General features: G+C 38.1%; 1 protein-coding gene across 6 annotated transcripts in view; it reads left to right on the forward strand.

Moving 5' to 3' along the window:
• Positions 1-17000: 17000 nt before the first annotated feature.
• FRMD4A (FERM domain containing 4A) overlaps positions 17001-24164 on the forward strand; it is a 614318-nt gene continuing 607154 nt past the window's right edge. For 2 of the 6 annotated variants that reach the window (XM_072749477.1, XM_072749471.1), the window contains exons 1-2: positions 17021-17370; positions 17688-17944. In XM_072749477.1, the coding sequence (XP_072605578.1) occupies positions 17843-17944 (102 nt within the window). In that variant the 5' untranslated portion in view covers positions 17021-17370; positions 17688-17842. Of the gene's footprint in view, positions 17371-17687; positions 17945-24164 lie in introns of all 6 variants that reach the window. The other 4 variants (XM_072749469.1, XM_072749468.1, XM_072749470.1 and 1 more) reach the window with 3 other exon arrangements.

The raw sequence follows: 24164 nt of genomic DNA on the forward strand, positions 1-24164 counted from the left end.
GTAATAATCAATATATTTGACCAAGTTTTAGCCATGTTCACAATTCTAATTTTTAGGGGGATCTCTGGGTGGCTCAGCAGTTCAGCGCCTGCCTTTGGCCCAGGGCATGATCCTGGAGTCCCGGGATCGAGTACTGCGTTGGGCTCCCGGCGGCATGGAGCCTGCCTCTCCCTCTGCCTGTGTCTCTGCCTCTCTCTCTGTCTCTCTGTCTCTCTGTCTCTCTCTATGTCTATCATGAATAAATAAAATCTTAAACAAAAAATAATTCTAATTTTTAAAATAAATTTCAGAATGCCTGGTAGTTCAGTTAATTGCGCATCCAACTCTTGGTTTTGGCTCAGCTCATGATCTTATAGGTCTTGGGAGTGAGCCCTGCGTCAGGTTTGTTCCCACTCCTGCTCCTTCGTGTTCCGTGCTCAGTGGGGAGTCTGCTAAAAGATTCTTTCTCTCTGCCCCTCTCCCCACTCACCTGAGCATGAGCACCCATGCACGTACTCTTTCTCCCTCAAATGAATAAATCTTTAAAGAAAGTAAAATAAACTTTAAAATTTTAGAACAATTTTAGATTTACAGAAAAATTGAGAAGATAGTACAGAGAATTCTCTTTTAGTTCATACACAGCTTCCCTTATTATTAATACCTTACATTAGTACAGTAGAGTTGCCAAAATCAATATTGATACATATTTTTTAAAGATTTTATTTATTTATTCATGAGAAACAGAGAGAGAGAGAGAGGGGAGGGGGGCAGAGACACAGGCAGAGGGAGAAGCAGGCTCCATGCAGGGAGCCTGATGTGGGACTCAGTCCTGGGACTCCAGGATCATGCCCTGGGCCAAAGGCAGGTGCTAAACCACTGAGCCACCCAGGGATTCCCCCTTGATACATAGTTTTAACTAAGGTCCATACTTCTTGAGAGTCCCTTCATTTTTACATAATGTCCCTTTTCTGTTTTAGGCTCCCATCCAGGGTACCACATTACATTTGGTTATCATGTCTCCTTAGGCTCCTCTTGACTGTGACAGTATTTTTTTTAAGACTTTCCTTGTTTTCAAAGGCTTTAACAATTTTAAGGAGCACTGGTCAAGTATTTTATAAAATATCCCTCATTTGGGATTTTCTAGTGCTTTTGTCATGAGTGCACTTGAGTTATATAGGTTTTTGAGAGGAAGACCAGAGAAATAAAGTGCCATTTGAATTGGCTTTGATCACTTGGCTGATGTAGTGTTTGTTAGTTTTATTTATGTATGTAAGTATGTATGCATGTATGTATGTACGTATAATTAACACACAAGTGTTATAGTGATTTCAGGTGTCTGATATAATGATTTGACAATTCTATACATTACTCAGTGCTCATCTAGGTAAGTGTACTCTTAATCCTCTTCACCTATTTCATCCATTTCCCTAACCCACCTCCCTTCCAGAAATCAACAGTTTGTCTTCTGTACCTAAGAGTCTGTTTTTTGGGTTGTCTTTTTTCTTGTTTGTTTCTTTTGTTTCTGAAATTCTACATATGAGTGAAATCATAGAATATTTGTGTTTCTCTGACTGACTTATTTCACTTAGCATTATACCTTCTAAGTCCATCCATGTTGTTGCAAATGGCAAGATTTCATTCTATTTTTGTGGCTAAGTTATATTCCAGAGTGTGTGTGTGTGTGTGTGTGTGTGTGTGTGTCAATGGACACTTGTATTGCTTCCATATTTTGGCTATTGTAAACAATGCTATAATAAACATAAGGGTGTACTTATCTTTTTATATTTCTATTTTCATTTTCTTATAGTGGAATTACTGGATCATATGATTTTTATTTATCTTTAATTTCTTGAGGAAACTTCATACTGTTTTCCACTAGTGGCTTCACTAGTTTGTATTCTCAGCAACGTTGCAGAAGAATGTAGAGCAACGTTCCTTTTGCTCTACATTCTTGCCAACACTTACTTCCTGTGTTTTTTATCTTAGCCATTCTGACAGGTGTAAGGTGATTGTAGTTTTGATTTGCATTTCCCTGATGAGAGATGTTGAGCATTTTTCGTGTCCCTTGTTGCCATCTGTTTTTCTTCTCCAGAGAGATGTCTATTCAGGTCTTCTGCCTGTTTTTAATTGGATTATTTGGGTGTTTTGGTGTTGATTTGTATACGTTCTTTATATTTTTTGGATATTAACCCCTTATCAGACACATCATTTGCAAATATCTTTTCCCATTCAGTTGGTTTGCTTTTTTGTTTTGTTGATGGATTCCTGTGCTGGGCATAGAACTCTTTTAAATGGCAATTTTCCATTGCCTATTTGAAGGATGATAAATTTATTTCTGTGCCACCTGCCGGGAACACAGCTTTTACCCAAAACAAATTATGGCCATAATGTTAATTTTGGGTAGTGAGAGACTGAATGGACATGGAATAAACCAGAACACCTAGAATTGACAAAATATTTGAATTTCTGACCAGGTTCAGATTTCATTTGACTTTTAAATATTTGTAAGTTTAAAAATAGCTCAAAAATATTTCTAAGCATTCTGAATTCTACAATATTTTATTCTATAGTAAACACCAGATTTTTACCACTGAAGGCAAAGGTTAATATAATTTATTCATTAAAACACTTTGGACACTTTGGGGCAACTGGGTGCTCTGTCGGTTAAGCATCTGCTTTTGATGATCCCAAGGTCCTGTGATGGAGCCCTGTGTTGGGCTCCCTTTGCTCCTCCCCCCTCGTGCTCCCTCTCTCTTTCTCTTAAATAAATAAATAAAATCTTTAAAAAACCTTTGAACACTTTTTCTGTGCTAATATCACAGATACGTATGTTGGAATTGGTATCTACATTCTACTTCTTACTTGTGGAGCTATTTGTAGGAAATAGTTGGGAATAAGAAAACTGCCAGATGTTGGTAAAAGAGTTAGGAGGTTAAAATCAAGGAGGTTAAAAGAAATTATAACTCTTGGGCTATGTCATATGAGGGAAACATTGTCTGTATAAAACTAGTTGTTGATAACTGGAACTCCCATCAACTTACCCAGACAGTCATTAATCAATGTTCTGTACACAAACAAATGAGACCTATTCACAGGAGTCAAGTTGAAATATGTCAGCAAAGCATTTTCACTTTATCTTGGTTATTTTTCATGCTGGCTAAATCATTAGAATTTCCTCTTCTTTGCTCTCTCGTGGATAAACCATTGGCCTGTATCCATGAAAAGGCAGTAAGCCCAGTTGAACAATATATCCAATATTTTTAGGAATATCCCTAGAGATTAATTTCATTCAATCATTCAAGGAGAAATGCTTACTGAAATGCATTAACCCCCTGAAGAATGGCATGCTATATAAAGTTACACCTGTCTAATGAAGTGTTTAATAAAATTCAGCACCAGTTCCTAATCAAAGCTATGAAAATAAAGACAGTGTTCTTCTAAAATATGATAAAAGGGTCCACTTATTATAGGTAAAAATGATTACTGAATTTAGATATATTCAGAGTGATTTATCTTCAACTAGATGCAAAACATCAGGTGTGCTTTTATTCAGTACAATTACTTATTGAGCATCTACTTTCTAATGCTGAGGATATAGTAATGAGCAAAGCAGGGAGAAATCCTCACACTCTGAATCTTTTAGTTTAGTGGTGGTGGGGGGTGGAGTGGGAAGGAGATGGGTAGAGAGATGAAAAATAACACATATACAATGTCAGATGGTGAAAAGTGCAGTGGAGAAAAATGAAGCAGGAAAGATTTAGGGAGCACAGGGGAGGAGGATGTATTTTTTAAAGGGGAGTCAGGAGAGGCCTCCTTGATGATCTGAAATTTGAGCAAACATGTGGAGGATGTGAAGGAGTGAGACAAGCAAATGCCCAGGGAAGAGCTTTTCAGGCATCCACAGCGGCAAATGCAAAAACCCTGAGGCAGGAGCATATCTGATATATTTAGGAATAGTAGAGCCTACTATTACTGCAAAAAAATTAATAAGGAAAATAGGTTAGATGAGTGGAGGAGGGAGACCATATAGAACCTTGTAAGAAACTGTTAGGACTTTGGAGAGTTTTGAGCAGAAGTGTTAGAATTTCTGATGTAAATTCTCAGAAATCACTCTGGCTGCTCTTTTGGATTGTGATTGGGAGGCCATTACAATAATCCACGTGAGAGAGGATGGTGGCTGAGAGCAAGGTGGTGAAGCAGACAGAGATGGTGGGAAGTGGTGGAATTCTGGAAGTATCTTGAAAGTAGAGTCAGCAGATTTTGCTGATCAGTCAAGTGTGGATGTGAGTTTCCTTTCATTAAGAGCAGCAGGAAGGATTTCACAGGGACTATTTTGTAGAGGCTTATATTTTCTTGTCCACACAATAATGTACAAAAAAAGAAATGAGCTTTAAAAGGAACCTGATTAGAAAATTATAATTATATACCTACCAGAGCTAAAGTAATCAACCAGAAGCTAAGAGAGATAATAGAACAATGGGGAAAAAACTGCTGGCCAAAAGATAGAATAATACAAATCAGTCCTATACTCAAATACCTTTATTTTCTAGCCAAAAATATAATAATAAAAGACTGCTAACTTATGATAGCCACAAAATTGAATTATATGTTAATTAAACTTATGTGAGCATATATAACACCTATCAAAAAAATCTACAAAATTTTAATGGTGAAAAAAGGCCTGAATTCTTAGAGAAATATGTCCTACTCCTGGATAGGGATAATGAATTGAGGTGGCAATTGTTTCTAGTTTAATTTGCAATTTTAACACAACTCCAATTAAGATGCCAAATGATGTCATTGGCATTATATAGAATTCAAAATAATTGATTCTACAGAATACTGGGAAAGATAGATAATAATATTAAAGCATTAATGAAGGAGTAATAATTATCTCCCAAAACAGACTGTTTAAAAAAAAAAAACAACTGAGCCAGTGTAATGCTGGATTAGAAGGAGAAATGTAAACCATTGAAATAAAATAGAGCATGCATAAATAATTTTAAGTACATATAAAAATATAATATATGGCAAATGAGTATAATAGAATTACAGAGAACATTATTTTATACATGCTACTAAAATAACTTTATTTCAATATGGCAAAAACCAAATTTACCTCAAGAAATTAAAGTAGAAAACTAAATCATAGACAAAAAGATAGTTTGTTTATTTAACCAAAGAGGGAAACCATTTTAGATTGTTAGAGAAGTTATGAAGAAAAGATGGGCAAAGACATTTAAATAAAATTCAAATATATTTACAATTAAAATAAATTACAAATAAAATAGTAGCAAAATAAAATATTTTTATTTTAAGTACTTGCAGGAAGTCCAAGTATCACATGTGTGGTGTTATTAAATGTTCTTTAGAGTTACTGATATTTTAAAAACACACTAATACAACATAGAAATGTAATATATGGAATATATAAAGAGCTGATAAAGTCTCTAAAATCAGCACCAAAACTCTAAATTTAGCACCAAATCTCAAATGGATATATATATATATGTATACATATATATATTTATATTTGTGTACACACACATTAAATTGGCTCCAATCAGGTGCCTGGCTGGCTAAATCAGTAGAGCATGGAATTCTTCATCTCTGAGTTGTGAGTTCTAGTCCTACTTTATGTGCCTATCCCTGGCATTGTTGTCACAATCCAACTTAATTTCAATTCAGTTTTTACTTTGCCGTTACAATTAGAAGATGAAGGAACAGGAGATTAATGCATTCCAGTAATTTCGAATGGTGATAGCAATATCTTCTTGAATGTGGTAATACTTTAGAAGTTGAATTGTTTCATTTATATATTTTGTAAAGAGCAAAATTATTGAAGGAAATTTCCAGTCTTTCATGTATACATAAAATGTATTCATTTTTATTAATGTAATGTTATCCACATATGATTTAGATAATTCTAAGGCATAATATATCCATTAAAGCATCATTTAATTTGTAAAATTATAAACTTTTTTTAAGTACCTAATAAATGTTTAATTAGTGGTTCTGAATCACAAACAAAACAAAACAAAACAAAACACACAGAGATTGTTTTAAAAATAAAATCTTAAAAAAAAAATAGCCCAAATCAGGGGACATACAGATAAATCTTAAAGAAAAGGTGCCTCACTCAAAGAGAGGACAGTGTAAATGAGTTCAGTTCTTCAATAGGGCAATGTTTTAGGGAGCATTCGTGTTTTTTTGGTTAATTCTAGGAATCTCATTATGGAGGAAGTTTTTGAACAAAAATAATTTAAAATAAAATAAATGTTAATTATACAAAGATGCACTATAGTAGTGTACCCATGGTAGTGAACAATAACTAGAAACCAAATAAATGGTCAACAATTGGAGAGTGATGAAGGAGAATTTTGAGTAATTTTATGCAAGGCTGTTTACTGTGAACCTGAGATGGGAAATTAGAAAAAATATTATCAGGAAAGGATTATAGGGAAAAAGAGCCAGAACACAAAATTTTTGATCATGATCCAAGTATTGGATAAAATCTACCTATGGTTAAAGGTAGGAGATTCTATTGAGAAGGGTAGTGAAGGAATTTAGAATATAATTTTTGTAAAAAGAATGAGTATAAACATCTGCATATGTTAATAGATTTATTGAAGGTGTTAGGATGTTATAAGAAATATACTCATTTGCCCATTTCTTATGCTTTGAATTCCTTAGGCAGTGTTGTTTGTTTCATTTTGGAACTGGGGTGGTTGAAGGCACCTTCATCTGTGGGCCCTTGGAGTGGAGGAATCCTGGCTATGGGTGGGGCTGGGGAAGGTGACCCAGGCTGCTTTGTTGCATAGACGGCATGTGACTAGGGTTTGGGGACAGAATTGGAATCTTTTGTGGAACTGGAATGCTGGGCAGGGGGCTAAGGCACAAGCTGGTCATATGGATCCAGCTACCTCAGCAAGAATGTGGCAGAGGAAGTCTTCGGGGAACAGGTCCCCTGGGGTTGATATAGGATTCCAGCAGACAACTGGCTCTGGTTTATAGCTGAGAAGACTGGGTCTGTTAGTGAGAGACATCTCTAACCCTTAGTGGGGGGGGCCCTCTGGGGAGGCTAGGGGTGGGGCCACCAACCATTGTTCTGCTACAGAGGAACAGGGAGAGACCCGTGATTGAGCCTGGGTCTGGGCTGTGGTCAGAGGGTCCTGACTGTGGGCTGGGGCTCTGAAATGGCATCAGGGAGAGCAAGCACCCAGGGAAGCCTGGCCTATTGCAGGACTTGTGTGGGGCACACATCACCTCTGTAACCCTGTGCATGCATGGTTGGTGACTGCTCAGAAAGAGGGGCCTGGCGTTGGGGAGGAGCTGGAGTAGGGCAACCAGCACTTGCCAGGGCTTGTTGTTACGTGGCGAAAGGGAGAGAGGGATGGAAACATGAGGAACATCTACGAGATCAAGACCCTTAAAAGACGGTGCATCAGGTCCTCCTTGGCAGACTAAAATATCCGTTTCTGCTTCTCCATGCTTTTTAAACATTTCTTTGCATTTTTACTTATTTATTTATTTATTTATTTATTTATTTATTTATTTATTATTTTTTATTTTTATCTTATGAGAATAAGCTCCCTTCTTTCACATGAAGAAATAAACCCTTTCCCTGGATTCTATTCTCTTTCCACTCCTTTGGTGTTTATAGTATCTTTTTGTCTTTTCATCTGTCTGGCTTCTTTTTACATGCCTTAAGATACACCTGAGCTCTTCTGCTTTCACCAGCAACAAGCACCAGCATCTTCTGACTCTACTAGCTCCTCAGTCTGTACTTTTCTCCTTATTTAGGTTAATAAAATATTTCCATAAACATTATTATTTTAATTATTGAAAATATGATGTAAAGACAAGTCAAAAATTTGAAACGGAAAAATCATGCAATCCCACCTTCTAATTTAATTTTTTTTGGTAATTATCATACCATCTGTGTCCCTTAAAAAACAGCTTTATTGACATAAAATGGACATACCATAACCTGCACATATTTAAAGCACATAGTTTGGTAAGTTTTGACATATTTATACTTCCATGAAACCACCACCATGATGAAGAAAATGGGCATACTCATCACCCCCCAAGTCTCTTCATCCCCTATGGTAATCCCTTCTTCCTTCCTCTTTGACTCAATTTAATGATTTTGAGATTCATCCATGTTGTTGCCTGTGTCATTAGATCATTCCTTCTTAAAAAAAAAACACACAGCATTTTATAGGTATAACTGACATATAATATGATTTACCCATTTAGGTGTACACTTCAATTAGTTTTCATAAGGTTGCAGAATTGTGCAACCATCACCACCATCCAGTTCTAGAATAACTTTATCCCTCAGAAAAACCCTCGTGCTCATTTGCAGCCACTGTGTTATAGGCAATCACTAATGTACTTTCTGACTTGACTGGTTTGCTTTTTTTGGATGTTGCATATAAACGGAATAAAAAAATATGTGGTTTTTGTATCTGGCTTCTTCTACTTAGCATAGTGTTCTTGAGGTTCATCCGTGTGGTATATGTATCAGTACCTTCTTCATTTTTAATTGCTGAATTGGATTTCATCATATGGCTATCCAGTTTGTTCAGACATTCACCCGCTGATGGACATTTCAATTTCCAAATTTTGGCTATTACAAATAAAGCTGCCATTAACATTCATGTACAAGTCTTTGCATGAACATAGGTTTTCACTTCTCCTAAGATGGCTGGATCATAAGATAGATATATGTTTAACTTCATAAGAAACTGCCAAACTGTTTTCCAGAGTAGGGTATATTTTACATTCTTACCAGATCATCACATGCTGCTTAATACTTGGTATGGTCAGTTTTTTTAATCGTTGCCATGTAATAGGTGTGTTACGTTGTCTCATTATGATTTTAACTTGCATTTTCCTTTTTTTAAAGTTTTGTTTATATAAGTAATCTCAATACCCAACATGGGGCTTGAACTCATGACCCTGAGATCAAGAGTCACATGTTCTTACCCCTAAGCCAGCCAGGTGCCTCTAACGTGCATTTTCCTAAAGACTGATGATGTCAAGCACCTTTTCATATTAATATTTGTCATACATATATATTCTGTGAAGTGCTTATTCAAATATTTTATATACTTTTTGTTCCATTGTTATCTTAATATTGAATATTAGGAAGCTTTTTATATGTCCCCGATCCAATACCTGTACCAAACATATGCTTTGCAAATGTTTGTTATCATTCTTTGAGTTGCATTTCTGTCCTTTTAATGGTGTTTTCCAAATAGCAGAAGTCTTAATTATGATGAAGCACAATTTATTGATCTTTTATTAGCTGTGATTTTGGTGCCACATCTAAGACATTTTTGCTCTACCCAAAGTCACAAGGATTTTCTCTTCCATGTTTTTATCTACTGATCTTACAGTTTTAGGTTTTGATTAAGTCTATGATATATTTTAAGTTAAATTTTGTGTATGTTGCAAGGAATGGATTGAAGTTCATTATTTTGCATATGCATATCCTATTATTCCACCATCTTTTAAAAAGATTTTATTTATTTATTCATGAGACACACAGAGAGAGAGAGAGAGAGAGGCAGAGACACAGGCCAAAGGAGAAGCAGGCTCCATGCAGGGTGCCTGATGTTGGACTTGATCCTGGAGTCCCAGGATCTCGCCCTGAGCCAAAGGCAGATGTTCAACCACTGAACCACCCATGCATCCCTATTCCACCATTTCTTAAAAAGGCTATCTCTTCTCCAGTGGATTGCCTTTGTACCTTTGTCAAAGATCTATTGTCTATATATCTATAGATCTCTTTCTGGATTCTTTTTTTAGCTTTGTTGGACTGTTCGCCTTTCATTATGTCAATACTACACTTTTCAATACTGTAAGTTTCTAATAAATCTTTAAGGTAGGCAGAGTTAGTTCTCCAATGCTATTTTTCTTTTCTGAAATGTTTTGGCTATTATGTCCTTTGCATTTCCATATCAATTTAGAATCAGCTTGCCAGTTTCTGCAATAAAAACCAGATGGGATATTGATTGGGATTCTGTTCAATCTCTGAATCATTTTGGTAAGAATGGACATCTCAATAACACTGAGTTTTCTGATCCATGAGCCAAGTCTGTCTCTCCATTTAAGTCTGTACTGACTGTCAGCAATGTTTTGTCCTTTTCAGTGCACAGATCTTTTATATCTTTGTCACATTTGTCCCTGAGCATTTCATATAGTCTATTGCTATTGTTAATTGTACTTTTAATTTAAATCACCTACTATTTGTTGTTGGCATGTAGAGTAATACAGTAGATTTTTTAATGTTGATGTTGTATCCTTCAACTTTACTAACCTTTCTTATTCTAGTAGCTTTTTTGTAGATTCTGACAGATTTTCTACATGAAAAATCATGTTGTCTGTGACTAAAAATAATTTTACTTTTTCTTTTCTGATCTGACTAGACTTTTTTTTCCCCCTTGGTCCTATTGCTCTGTCTCCCATATAATGTTGAAGAGCAGTCCCAAGAGTAGACATCTTTGCCCTATTCCTGATCTTGGGGGGAAAGTATTCAGTCTTCTACATTAAGTATGGTAATAGCTGTAATTTGTTGTGGATGCTCTTTATTAGGTTGAGAAAGTTCTCTTCTATTCTTAATTGTTGAAATTTTTTGGAAATCAGGAATAGATCTTGAATTTTGTTAATTGCTTTTTGTGAGTCTATTGAGCTAATTGTGTGGTTTTTCTTTTTTTCATTTGTTAATATGGTAAATTCCACTGGTTGTTTTTAGGATGTTAAACCAACCTTGTATTCCTAAGTCCTGGTTGGTCATGATGTGTTATCTTTTTATATATTGTTGGATTTTATTTTCTAGAAGTTTGTTTAGAATGTCTGCATTTTTATTCATGGGAATAATGATCTATAGTTTTCTTATACTCTGTCTCATATTTATGCTAGCTTCATAAAATGAGTTCTGAAACATTTCCTCCTCTTCAATTTTCTCAAAGAATTTATGGAGACTCAGTATTATTTCTTCCTTAAATATTTACTAGAACTCACAACTGAAACCCTGTGGGCCTGAGTTTTCTTTGTGGGAAGTTTTTCTTCCTTTCCAATCTGTTTGGCTTCTATTTGCTTTGTATATCTGAAAAAGTCTTCCTCTTGCTTTTATCTTTGAAAAATATTTTTGTTGGATTTGGAATCCTAAATTGATGATAATTTTTTCCTTTAAAATTTTTAAAGGATGTTGCTGTACTGTCTTCTTGCTTATGTTAGTTCCAACAAAAAATCTGTTGTCATCCTTATCTTTGCCCCTCAGTGTGTGTTATATATTTATTCCCCTCTGGTTGTTCTCAGAATATTCTCTTTATCACTGATATTGAGCAATTTGATTATGATGTGCCTTGGTGTAGTCTTCCTTATGCTTAGAATTTTTTCAGTGTGTAATTTGGAGGAAATCTCAGCCTTATGTCTTCAAGCATAGTGTGGCTCTTTCTTCAGGAATTACAAATTTCTTGTACATCAGGTTCCTAAAAGTTGTTCCACTGCACACACTTTTGTTTTTGTTTATAAAAACATTAAAATCTCTGTGTTTTGTCTGGAATAGTTTTTATGTTTTCAAGTTCACTAAGTTTTTCTTATATAGTGTCTAATCTCCATTAATCCCAACAAAGTGGGGGTTTTTTCCTTTTTATTTTTTTTAATTAATTTTTTTTAAATTTGACAGAGAGGGGGAGAGAGAGCAGGAGTGTGGGGAAGGGGGAAGGGTCAGAGTTAGATGGAGAAGCAGACTCCCACTGAATAGGGAGCCTGACATGGGGTTTGATCCCAAGACCTTGAGATCATTACCTGAGTGGAAGGCAAATGCTTAACCAACTGAGCCACATAGGCACCCCTCCTTTTCACTTTTAACATTGTAATTTTTCATCTCTGGAAGTTCAGGTTGGTTCTTTTTTTATATCTTTCATATCTCTACTTAACTTTTGAACATACTATATAAAATTACAGTATATAAAATTACTGTTTTAGTGTTCTTTTCTGCTAATTCTAAAATCTGTTAGCTCTGGATGATTTTGCTTGATTTTTCTTCTATTTAGTGGTCATGTTTTCCTGCTTCTTTCCATATGTGATAATTTTTATTAGATGCCAGACACTATAAATTTTACCTTGTTGAATGCTGATATTTTTATATATCTATAAATATTCTTTAACATTGTTTTTGAACACAGTTATTTGGAAACAGTTTGATTCTTTCAGGTCTTGCTTTTCAAATTTGTTAGGCAGACTCAGGGGAGTGATCGATCTAGTGCTAATTATTCCTCATGCCCGAGGCAAGAACCTTTTGAGCATCCTATCTAATGCACCATGAATCTGCGTGGCCTTCTGGCCTGGCTGGTGTGAAAAGGTACGAAACTGGCCTCTGTGTGAGCACCAGTCGCCTATCTTTTTAATTATTTTAGGTGGTTCTTTCCACAACTTCAGATAGTTTCTTCTTGTGCATGTGGTGATTAGTACCCAACTAAATGTTCAAAGGGAAGATCTCTGAGGTTCTCTCTCTGCACCACTGTCCTCTCTGGTGTCCTGCCCTGTGAATTCTACCCCTCCTGGTTTCCCCTCTTGGTTCTGCTCTTCAATTTAAGGAATCTACTTGACTGCACCTGGGTTTCCCTCTCTGTTCTGTGGCCTGGAAACACTCTGAATTCAATAATCTGGGTTATTTTAAGTCTTATCATTGTCCTTTGTTGTCCTGTGTCCAGTGTCTTGAAAATTATTGGTTCATATATTTTGCCCATTTTTTGCTTTTTTCAGTTAGTATAAATGTTGTCCCTGTTATTCCATCTTGGCTGAAAGCAAAAGTTTCTTCATGTTTTCTTAAGTACAAATATTTACATGGTTGTAATTAAAGTATATGTATCATTTTATGGTCAAATAAACTCTGTAGTTCAGACAGTTTCCATATTTTCTAAATAGTTTTCATAATTGCCATTTTAGTAGCTGCAAAGTGTTTCACAGTGTGCCAAATTTATTTGAGAGCCGTTTATACATTAAGAATGATTTATGTTCTACCTCTTTCCAAAAAAGAATTTCAGATGGCTCACTGACAAAAAGGCCTACTAAATAAGACTAATACATTATGAATTAGAAGGGAAAACAAGGTTGAGAAAAACCGAGGAAGTAATAATGCCAACTATGATAATGTCTGCTGTGGGTATCCTGGCAGCCAAATGTGACAACTGTGATCAGTTCTGTTATGTTCATTATCAGAATGAGAAGGAGATTTCTAGGGAATAATAGTTATTGAGTGCCTACTGTGCACAACTTAAGGAAAAAGTGTCTTTGATTTTACCTCTACCTTACGGTACTTGCCCTGGAGCACAGAGTAAATGACAGAATAGGCATTTTGGTTCCCAAGAATAAAATGGCACAACAGGCGTTCTGAGGATAACGCCATCCATCACACGCTACTTCAGGAGAGACAGACATCTTCCTGGTACTGAATTTTTTTTTTTTTTTTTTTTTTCCTGGTACTGAATTCTGAAAGAAATTTCTCACATGGGGCAATTCATAGAGGCAACAATGAGTGATACAGTGATCAGTGTTTTCACAACAGCTTCACACTAAATACAGAAATTTTTAATGAATTTTTTTTTTTTTTTTTTTGGTAATGACTTTTGATAGCTGTGACATTGAACCATTCTTCAGTTGAGAAGTTACACTGAAAGGATTAACGTGTCTTTCTTGGGAGATAACACTAGCCAACGATGGAATTTAGTTCCTTGGAGGAAAGGATTGCTTGCTGTCCCACATGCCTCTTTTTATGATCTGGATTGTTCTTGGATGAGGTTCTGAAAAGAACTAGAGGGCTCCTGTCTCATTGCTTTTGATTTTTAATGTGAGAGTCTATTTTTACTAATTAACTCCTTTTTCTCACAAACTGCTCCATAATCCTTTGTACTTTGACTTCTTTTAAAATATTTTTTATTTAAATAGAATTTGATTAACATATACTATATTATTAGTTTCAGGGGTAGAATTTAGTGATTCATCAGTTGTATATAACACACAGTGCTCATCCTATCACGTGCCCTCCTTCATGTCCATCACCCAGTTAGGCCACCCTCTGGGCCAACCTTTCTTCCAACGACCCTCAGCTTGTTCCCTAGAGTTAAGAGCCTCTCATGGCTTGCCTCCCTCTCCACTTTGCCTTCAGTGTCTGTAACTCTACTAAAAGCTCTAGGCACCTTTGTGGGACCACCATTGTCACTGGAATTCTGGGGTCCCTCCTTCTCTGTCAGCCTGTTACCTTTCCTCACAAACTCCTTGTGTTCTCCTTGTGTGCACTCCCAGTCCTTACCCCTTTCTATTTGTACTTAACATTTTAGCAACTTCATTAGTGCCTAACTTGATATGACTGAGTACCCACTACTCTTTGAGCTTGATGCTCAGAGCTACAGGAGTGAACAGAGACAAATGATACCTAATTCTGATGGGTTGTTCGCTTTCTAGTAGGAGATAATAAAGGAAAGTAAATAACTGTTATAAAAACCCAGCAACTTAGAAGTTGTATAAACAAAGCAAATATGAATACCCAAGTGGAAAAATGAGGGAATATTTCATACAGGCTGTAACTTTTGATGTTGTGAGTTATGTCTGTAAACATACACGCTTGCACCGGACTCCAGACTCCGTTCATCTACCCACCTTCCCCTCCATCCCACTGACTAGCTCCTGGGATTTAGCTGTTTTCTTGGTGGGACTCTAAGTGCTATCACTGTCATTTCAACTCCTGGCACTACCAGCCGTCCCAGACTTTTCCAGAGTGTGGACTGAGCTTTGGGACAATTTTCATAACATGCGCTGGGGACAGAGCCTCAGCAGCCTCAGTGTTGAGGTCCTGTCTTACTGATCCACAACGTCTGTGGCATCCCTTTCCATTTCTGGCTTCAGATGTCATGCCTTTCTGCTGTTTCTCTTCTGGTATGTTGTGCCAGCAGCTGGTATGACGTAACTCTGCAGTGCAAGGGAGTTCATGCCCTATGGGGTCAATCTGCCCAGCAAGATTCAGCTGATAGGAATAGGCAAGCAATTCCCTCTCTCCCCCTGATGTACTGTTCCAGGGAATAGAGTTCCATGCCTGTCTGGAAGCCTTTCCTCATGACTGAGCAGCTGTATTGTGAGCAGTTTAGTAGGCACCACCTTGTACCTGCTCTCATCCCTTCCCTGCCCCTCCTTCCCAACTTCTTCACTCTTGCCTCCCTGAGATGACACCTCCCAGTAATGTCTTCACACAGGAGATCTTTTTTTTCTAAAGAATCTGGACAAAGGTTCAGCAAAGTACAGAGAAAGCAAGGCAGGTGTGCTGAGGCTCCACACCAGTAGTCAATATAAAATCTTTCAGGGTGTGATCTCAGGGTCCTGGGATGGAGTTCTGCATCAGGCTCCCATAGGGAGCCTGCTTCTCTCTCTGCCTATGTCTCTGCCCCCCTCTATGTGTATCTCATGAATAAATAAATAAGATCTTTAAAAAAATCTATCTCTCAGGCCTGCCTGTCCAACTTGAGCATGTCCTGTACTCTTGCATGCCTGGAACTGTTCTCCTGGGCTCTCTGTGGGCACTGTCCCCTGCCCACCCCACCAGCAGCAGGAGTACAATATTAATTTCTCCTTGTGCTTTCTGTGTTTTACAAGCTCGTGGTCCATATAGAATTATAAAACACAAGTCATAAAAAAGACATTCTGCATATTCCTCAAGTTTCGGCCTAACAACCACCATGTTCTTGAAGCCAAAAGTAAATTTTCTCTACTCTGTGCAGCCCAACTATTTGTTTTTAGGTCACTTTCTAGCATTTATCACATACTGTCTTGAATCATAGACAGTTGTTGGGTATTACTGCATTTGTCAGATAAAAAAGGTCCTTGAGGGGAAGGGCCACAATTTAGTTTTACATCTTCTATGAAGCTTATCATAGAGTACTGCACACAGTAGGCACTCAGCACTTATCAGGTGAATACATTTAGAAAGCTATGTTCAAGGTTAAGGTAACACTATGGATATGTTCTTTAAATTTTTATGGTCACACTTGATGGGATGAACACTGGGTGATATGCTATATGTTGGCAAATTGAACTCCAATAAAAAATTTTTCAAAATTATTATGGTCAAATAATAAATTATAATAATAATCAAAAATTCTTTTGAGAAACCCACCAGCAAGTCTAGAATTTTCTGACAGCTCAGTTTCAAGGACACATTGAGAGGACTGAGGTCATGCTGTGAATCTCCAAACACCTGATAGTAGAAGATTCTCAGAGGTTCCTGAGTTCAAGGGCATTAGAATCCAATCAGACAACATAGAACAAAGGTTCAATCTCATTGGGCCACAGGATAAACAACAAGAGAGGAATCTTTTCTTTCATTCAGTGAATATTTTTGAGCACTTACTTTGTGATAATCAAATAAATGCTTTTAAAATATGAATGATAGAGGGACAATAGTTATACTTGTCCATGGGAACATATGTAAAGGTGATTAATTTCCTCCCTGAGTTTCTTATTTAGAAAGTTGGTTTGTGTTCTTACATTTCACACTGTCCAATTAATTTCAAGGAATTTTTGGAGTCATTACAGCAGGTGAGTAAAGGAAGAAATTGAAAGAGAACATGAAAACTGTTATCAGAAGTGTTAGTAATCGCCATGTGTAGTTGAATAATTGTGCTCCATAAGAAGATAGAAGCTTGGTGGTGCTCATAAATAAAAAGTATTTAATTTTCTTAAATCTTTGACTGTGAGAAGCCTTTTCAGCCACTCATTATATAACAAGACTGGGCAAGCTTCCTTCTTTCCTTTTTTTTTTTTTTTTTTTTTTTTGCCATTGACATCTTCCAAGGAAAATGCTGCATGATATGATTTTCAAGGCTAATTTGCTTTTTTGTCTTAAGCAGTGCCTCTTGCTACACATTAGCCTCCTGTACCTCCCTGAGCTAGAGAGGCTCCTTCAAAATTCCTAACAGGCAGCCTGGTGGAGAGATGGGAGGGAAAGGAAGGGAGGGAGGAAGGGCGGGAGGAAGGGAGGGAGAGAGGTAGAGGGTGCCTGTCTGCTGCGTACATGTGGTACAGGCTGGGAGATCGGAACGCTAACAGAACAGGCAGTGTAATTACATGTTCCCTGTAAGTATGTTAGCCCCACGGGGAACTGAGCTGGCCAGTCTACTTGGAGAGGAAAAGTAGATTTAAGGATAGTAGAAGGGGTCATTTCATAACTGACTTATTACTCGGTTATGATGAGGGCATTTGCTGATCTCCAGTGACTGCCTGATGCTTTTGGTCAGGCTCGGCTCTGTCACTCCCAGATACTTGATTTTGCAAAAGGGACACACCTTTCTGCAGGAAAAGAAGACACTGACCAGATTGCAAGCGGTAGGTTGTGACATTCAGCATGTTTATGCAGCAGAATTGCTGAGAGATGGGGGTGGGGTAGGGAGTGGGGGGTGGTAGTGGTGGTGTTTGGGTTGGTTAATTTATCTGCAACAGGGAATGTTTTATTTTAATTGTCAGTTAAAAAAAGAGTTGCTGCCTAGGCTAAGGTATCAGTTAAAAAATTCTGCGTTCCCAGCTTTTATATTTGTTAGATGTGGTTTCTGTGCTCATGCAGCTTTAGTGAAGCTAGGGAGGGCTCACCTTTAAATAACCTGCAGCTTCCTATTTTCATTCTTTTTTTTTTTTTCATCCCTAAGCACTGTTCCCACCCCTTCTTCCCAACATCCGCCTGACCGTCCCCCCCACCCCACCCCACCCCACCCCACCCCACATGAAATGTGGCCTCTCTTCATCATGAGTCTTCTGCACCCTGAGTCTGGATTTCTGGCTGGTTTGCTGTAGGTGTTTGTGGATGCCTCGCAGTCAGCCAGGGCCCAGGCGAACTGACTGTGCATGGGAATCGGAGACCATGGCCGTGCAGCTGGTGCCCGACTCTGCTCTAAGCCTGCTGATGGTGAGTGCTCCGGGAGGAGGTGGGGCCCAGGCAGCGCCCAGCTCCAGGCTCCCCGCCTGCTCCGCACGGTGCGCTGCTGCAGTAGCTGCAGACATGCTAAAAATCGCCCTGCTTTATCCCGCAGGCTTGTTTGAAATGATTTCTTGGGTGAGAGTATCAGCCATGACAAAGCACTCTCAGGGAAAAGAAGCATTAGATTTGCCATTTTAGAAACTTGTTGCTTAATGCTATTTTGAGAGATGTGCTTGCAAACAGGTGCTAAGAGCCCCTGGAAATAGATTCCCACCAACGCCTCCCCCTGGCTTCTCAGCATCCTTTCCCTGCTGCCTTTTGCATCGAAATTAAGGTGATGGTGTTTGTTTGTTTTTATATCTTCTCATAGCAACTGTGGAATATTTTGCCCACGGAGCAATTGAATAGGATCTTCTTTCTAAGGTGCCCCCCCCCATGACTATTCAGATTTCCCCATAGAAGCAGCTGAGGAGGTAGTTTGTGGCCTTGTGTAACACTGGGACTGTAGAGCTCACCTCCCAACTGTGATTGCTGGGGAGACACTGGTAGGCCTTGTCCAGGCACTTGCCAGTGTGTGGACCACTGACCTACTGGAAGCTTCTCTGTGATTCCCATCATGTTAAGAAGGCCTCCACTCTTAGCCTATCTAAGCAAACAGGGACACTGATGTCACCTTGTTTTAACCTGATTGACTTTCTGCTAGACTCTAGATTCAGAGTTTGCTTTTACTGTCCTGTTGCTCCCCTTCTCACTGAGCAGCCCATATGCCAGGGTAATGCTGACAGAAGTAGGGGCTTGGTGTGTGAATGTTCTCACAGTCACACAGGAGGTTTTACGAACAAGGCATAAGTGCTTCTGCTGTGTATATTGATCTGTGTTTTCTGACTGAGAAGGGGAAATGCAGCTTTGTGAGGCCTGATGAGTTTATTAAGAGCACTTGGAAGAAGAGCCAGTGGGGAGTCTGCCTCCAGAGTGATGAGCTGGGTCAAGTTAAGAGGGATAGATATCATAGCTTCTTTGTTACCCCAAATGTCATTTAGGCCACACAACCATTTGAAATGCCTGAGATCTCTTGGGCTTCTGCTGACTTCCGATTCTGCTGGGAGAGAAGTATCCACAAGAATTAAAGTTGTTTTCTGGAGAAATTATCCTTGACCCATCTCCCTTCCTCATAATTGTATTGTCTAATGACACTTTATCCTCCATTGTGTACCTGTGGTCACGTATGTGGATGGTGAGGGTCTGAGTATTTCTGACTGTGGCAGGAGATGCAGTGACAGTATCTATGAGGACCAAGAGACTCCAAGAAACTGAGAATGAGTCATTTGCAAAAAAAAATATATATATATATATATATAGGCACATATGCTCATATTCAGGTATGCATATGATCTAATATTATCTAATTAAATCTTGCATTATATTAATATAGAGAAGAAATGTGTTATTAAAAATTAGCTTTAGGGAGAGCTGGACTTGTTTGCCTCCAGATTTTGGTTCTATTTCTCCTTGATGCTTCTGAGCATTCAAGTGTGTGTCTGTTTTACTGTGAGCCATGAGGATAAATCCTTGGTACCCAAACAGAATGCAGTTTGGCATCCTGGTCCAGCTACTCTTGCCGCACGCACATTCAGGTTCTTTTATTCCTTGTGTTCCCAAATATTATGGTTGCTTTCCTGGAGGTGTCTACAGCTCACACTTGATCCTCTGTTTGTCAGCAGCCTCTGCCCTCAGATCTATCCCTAGTGCTCCCCTCTTGCCCAGATTAAAGAATTGCAAGTATGTCTCTTAGAAGCTGGGAGGAAATAGCTCTTTACACTATGAGGGACCGTTAGATTAGATAACCTTGGGGCACCATGTATAATCACAGTCTGTGCATTTTTCTGTTTCATGACTGGTTTAGAGGAATTTTCTCCTATGGACTTGGTTGCTTTTTTCATTTTTGAGAGTAAACCTCAAAATAATTGCTTCCCAACCTATTGCGTTGATGAGTCTCAAAATGTATAAGCAAGTCAATAAGGGAGAAAGGAGGAAAAGAGGCCACTTAGCAGTTGCTTTGGCTGTGAATTCAGGAAGGAAGTCGTAAACATGATTGTTTATTAGCTAATCAATCAACCAATCAGTCCTCAGCATTTATGGAATGCCTGCTGACCGAGGAAAGTAGCATAGTATAAGGGCCAGAGCAAGAGTCATAAACACCCTGTTTGGGGAGAGGTCCATACTGGGTGTCTTGATTGCAATTCTGCCATTTTATCCTGTAAAGTCATTGAGCTGCAGGGAACTAGGGGAGAGCAATTGACCACACCTCTTGATTTTGAATAAGGAGGCAGCCAGAGATTATATTCACTGTAGACTCTAGATGATTCAGGACAGAACACATTAATTTGGTTATGCAAGTGGCAACAGATCTAAAATTGGAGAGCCCTGTGCTGTCTAGCTTTGCCACTCAGGTGATCCTGGGTATGTTGCTTCCTTTCACTGTGCTTTAGTTGTGTTATTTGCTTACTGCGGAGGTCATACTCATCTGTAGGGTCCCTTTAAGCCCTGTTAAGCATAATTTAAGACTTCTAGGAATAGTGTCTAGAACAGAGGTCCTCAAGAGGCAACTCTAATGCTTTATTCAGCATTATGTCTTATTTATACCCTACAATATGGACAGTGATGCTTTTAGATGGTGGAATTTTTTCCCACCCGTATGGCTTTTATGTCGAAAGAAGTGTTTGATATTATTTGCGTGAAGAGGTAATCATTTGGGTTTGTTCACACTCTGCTATCTGGAGTCCTACCCCATGGGAGCCTAATTTATTCTGTTGGACCAGAGCAGGTGACTTTTGGAAAGTACCTAAGATGACTTTCTAAGCTGGTGCAGGGTTTGGGACATATGTAAGGGTCCTGGGTAGTAAGCATGTGCTGACTGTTTTGAGGTGGGTGGATTTCACTGATTCTTTCAGTGAAGAGTTAATTCAGGGAGATGATGATCATCCGTGCAAGACAGAGGTCTCCTCAAATAACCAAGGCAGGGTGGACTCAGAGAAAGGACACGTGCTGGTGGTGAAGACCACCTCACAGGCCATTGAAAAGCCTACCTCCTCCATCTCTGCAGAAATCTTGGGAAGCAAGAAAAGAGTATTGTGTTCACCACATCATTGGGAGTCTCTAGCCTGATGTGACTAATTATAGAGCAGGAAGCTCTTGGCTATGTGTCATTTGCTGAAATCACAAGAGTTTAGGGAACCCTTTAAGGATTGGAATGTGGTAGATCTAGCCAGAGATTTATTGATCATTTCTCTAATGACAGCTAGAGATATTTAACGAAGAGGCTACAGAGGTAGTATTAGGATATTTTGGCTCTTAGATTCTGAAAGCTCAGACAGCTAGCTTAAAATATTTTAATGTAAGTTAGCTAGCTAGGCAATAATGCAAATTATGCTTTTCTACCAACAGAGTTTCTTTACATATATTATCTCACTTAATCCCTTCAACAGTCCTGGTTTTAAGACAAAACTTTTTGATAATTAGAATCTGAGAAACTGTCAGTGGTCACACAACTGAAATTGATGGGGCAAAGTTTCAAAATCAGGGTGCTTTGACTTTCAAGTCAGGGCTTTCTTTGATACCATGTCAAAGCTCAAGAATTTGACCACCAGGATCTTCTAACACTTTGGATTTAGTGTCTCTTGGGGGCTTCACCTCTGAACCACTCTGCACTTTTCACATTTTAGGTAAGTAGTATTATCTTATTATTTATTTTTATTCTTTTCCATGTTGCAACTTAAAATAAAAATCCAGTGCCTGGCTCAAGACATCTGGTTTCATTCTAGGAAAAAGAAATATTTTTATATCTATAAGAAAATTCCCATGTTTCCAAGGTTCCATTCTCTTGGATTCTAAGAAAATTGCCAGGAGTCAAGTTTTATAATAGGAAAATTAAATATGTAAAAACTTCCATTCATAAGTCAGAGAAATTAGTGAGTAATTATTCTCAGTGAATGAAGGATGTGAATTAGATTATCTTGAAGATTCCTTCCATTGCTACAAATTTGATTTCAGATTTCTGGGATTCTCTTGAATATATTAACTCTCTGGTCTGTTTTGAATAGATTCCAGTTCATAACCTGCTCTTGGAAAACTTTATCTCTCTAGTTTTTTTTCATTTCACTTTATTATGGATTCTTCTTTCCTCACGTATTTTCCTTATTTGGAAATTTTCTTTTTTAATTAACCAAAAAATACTTGCTGAGTATCCACTCTGTGTAGGAAGAATACATGGCAGTCATTAGCTTTTGTGAACTTAAAGACTAATTGGAAAGACAAAGTAGAGATGTGACCAGGAATTTATAGGACAACTTCAGAAAATCACATAAGAACTGCAGTAAGATGTGATGATCCATAACCAAGTCAGTCCTGGGGTGCAGTGCCTATCAGAGTGGAGGAACTGGTTCAAGTTTAAGTAACAAGTTGAGGGATAGATGAACGTGAATCTGAGTTGAGGTGAGTTTATAAATTAAGATATAGTCCAGACGATGTCAGGAGACGGAAGGTGTACTGGTTTGGAGAAAGTTCCTAGAGATAACAAAGGCTTACATGGTCAGAAAAGCAGGTTAGGAGTGTGACCAATGTCCTAAGTCTATTACTATAACCTCATTTTCTTCTAAATTTGACCTGTGACAGGTCTCTATTCAGACTTTCTAGTAAGACCACAGATTTTCTCCAGATGGCAAAAGGCAAAAGGCATAGGGTAAAATTAGAGTCTGTTTTGAGGAATCTTTCTCTTGAATTAATAATAATAATCCTTATATTTTTCAAAGTGCTTTTATGCCTGCTGTCAGGACGAGTACTGTATCTTTCTATTATATGGTCAAACTGAGATCCAGAAATACTAAATGGCTTGCCCAAGATCTAAAAGGTTTTGCCCCCAGCCAACCACTGGGTCCAGGGATGGGTTCTCTGACCAAGCAGGTTGGCTAATTGTGATGGTTTCCATTATAGTTAGCTCATACATTTGAAAATGTAATATTGACCACATTTATGAAAATTCAAAGAATAATAATTATGTGTTAATACAGAATATAGCCACTTAAAGTACTGTGCACAGAGTGGGACCATCTAAGTTTAGGGTCCAGCCAGGGGTCCTGGATGTTCACATCTATAGTGGGATGGGTTCTTAGTATCATTTATCTTTCTCATTTATTTAGAGTTGGTTGATTGTCAGAACATCTCTGGAAAATGTTCGTGTAATTGTTATATCTAAGTCAGTAGCTAAAATCCTTCTTAAACTCAATTATCCACCTTCTAAAGTACATTTTTCCTAATGGATATGTCTGAAATATTGATATTAATAATATTTGTGGTTAGTATTTAATGTACAAATTTATCTGTCTCAGAAGGTGAAATTTAAAATCAATGAGTCATACTCCCTCTCTTAATTTTTTGCTGAGTGTATTTTTATTTCATTTTATGTCTTTCTGATTTTAAGTGACAGAGATCAACTCACACCAGCATTAATAAAGAGTGGAAATGTATTGACTAATGTAAATTGGAAGTCCAAGGAATTAAGTAGTTTCAGGAGAAGCTGGGCTGTGGATTTTTGGGTGACAGAATCTGGACCCTGTTTTTCTGCCTCTTTTCATGTCTTAATTCCACTTCATTCTGTGTTAACTTTAGGCTCTAGCAGATTACTTGTCCTTAGAGCTAATGGGCCCAGATAAATGAGCGGGACTTTCCTTATAAAGTAATTTCTTTTTTTTTTTTAAGATTTTATTTATTTATTTATTCATGAGAGACAGACAGAGAGAGAGAGAGAGAGAGAGAGAGAAAGGCAGAGACACAGGCAGAGGGAGAAGCAGGCTCCCTGCAGGGAGCCCAACGTGGGACTCAATCCCGGGACTCCAGGATCACGCCCTAGGCTGAAGGCAAGTGCTAAACCACTGAGCCACCAGGGATCTCCTATAAAGTCATTTCTTAACATCTGTTTGGCCCTGTTAGATAATAGGTTTTGCCCCTGGCCAATCGTTGAGTCCCGGGATGGATTCTCTGACCAAGCAGGTTGGCTTCTATTTCTAGATCTGTTGGGAAAAAGGAATTGGGTCAGTTGGCTAATAATTCCACCTGAATCAACAGGGAATGGGAAGGCCAGGTTCCAGAAGAAAAAGAGCTCTTTTACCTGGAAGGAGAAAGGGATACTAGCAAGGTAAAAACAATAGATGTT

Source organism: Vulpes vulpes, chromosome 2 (genome assembly GCF_048418805.1).
Source record: "Vulpes vulpes isolate BD-2025 chromosome 2, VulVul3, whole genome shotgun sequence".
In the NCBI taxonomy this organism is placed as follows: Eukaryota; Metazoa; Chordata; class Mammalia; order Carnivora; family Canidae; genus Vulpes; species Vulpes vulpes.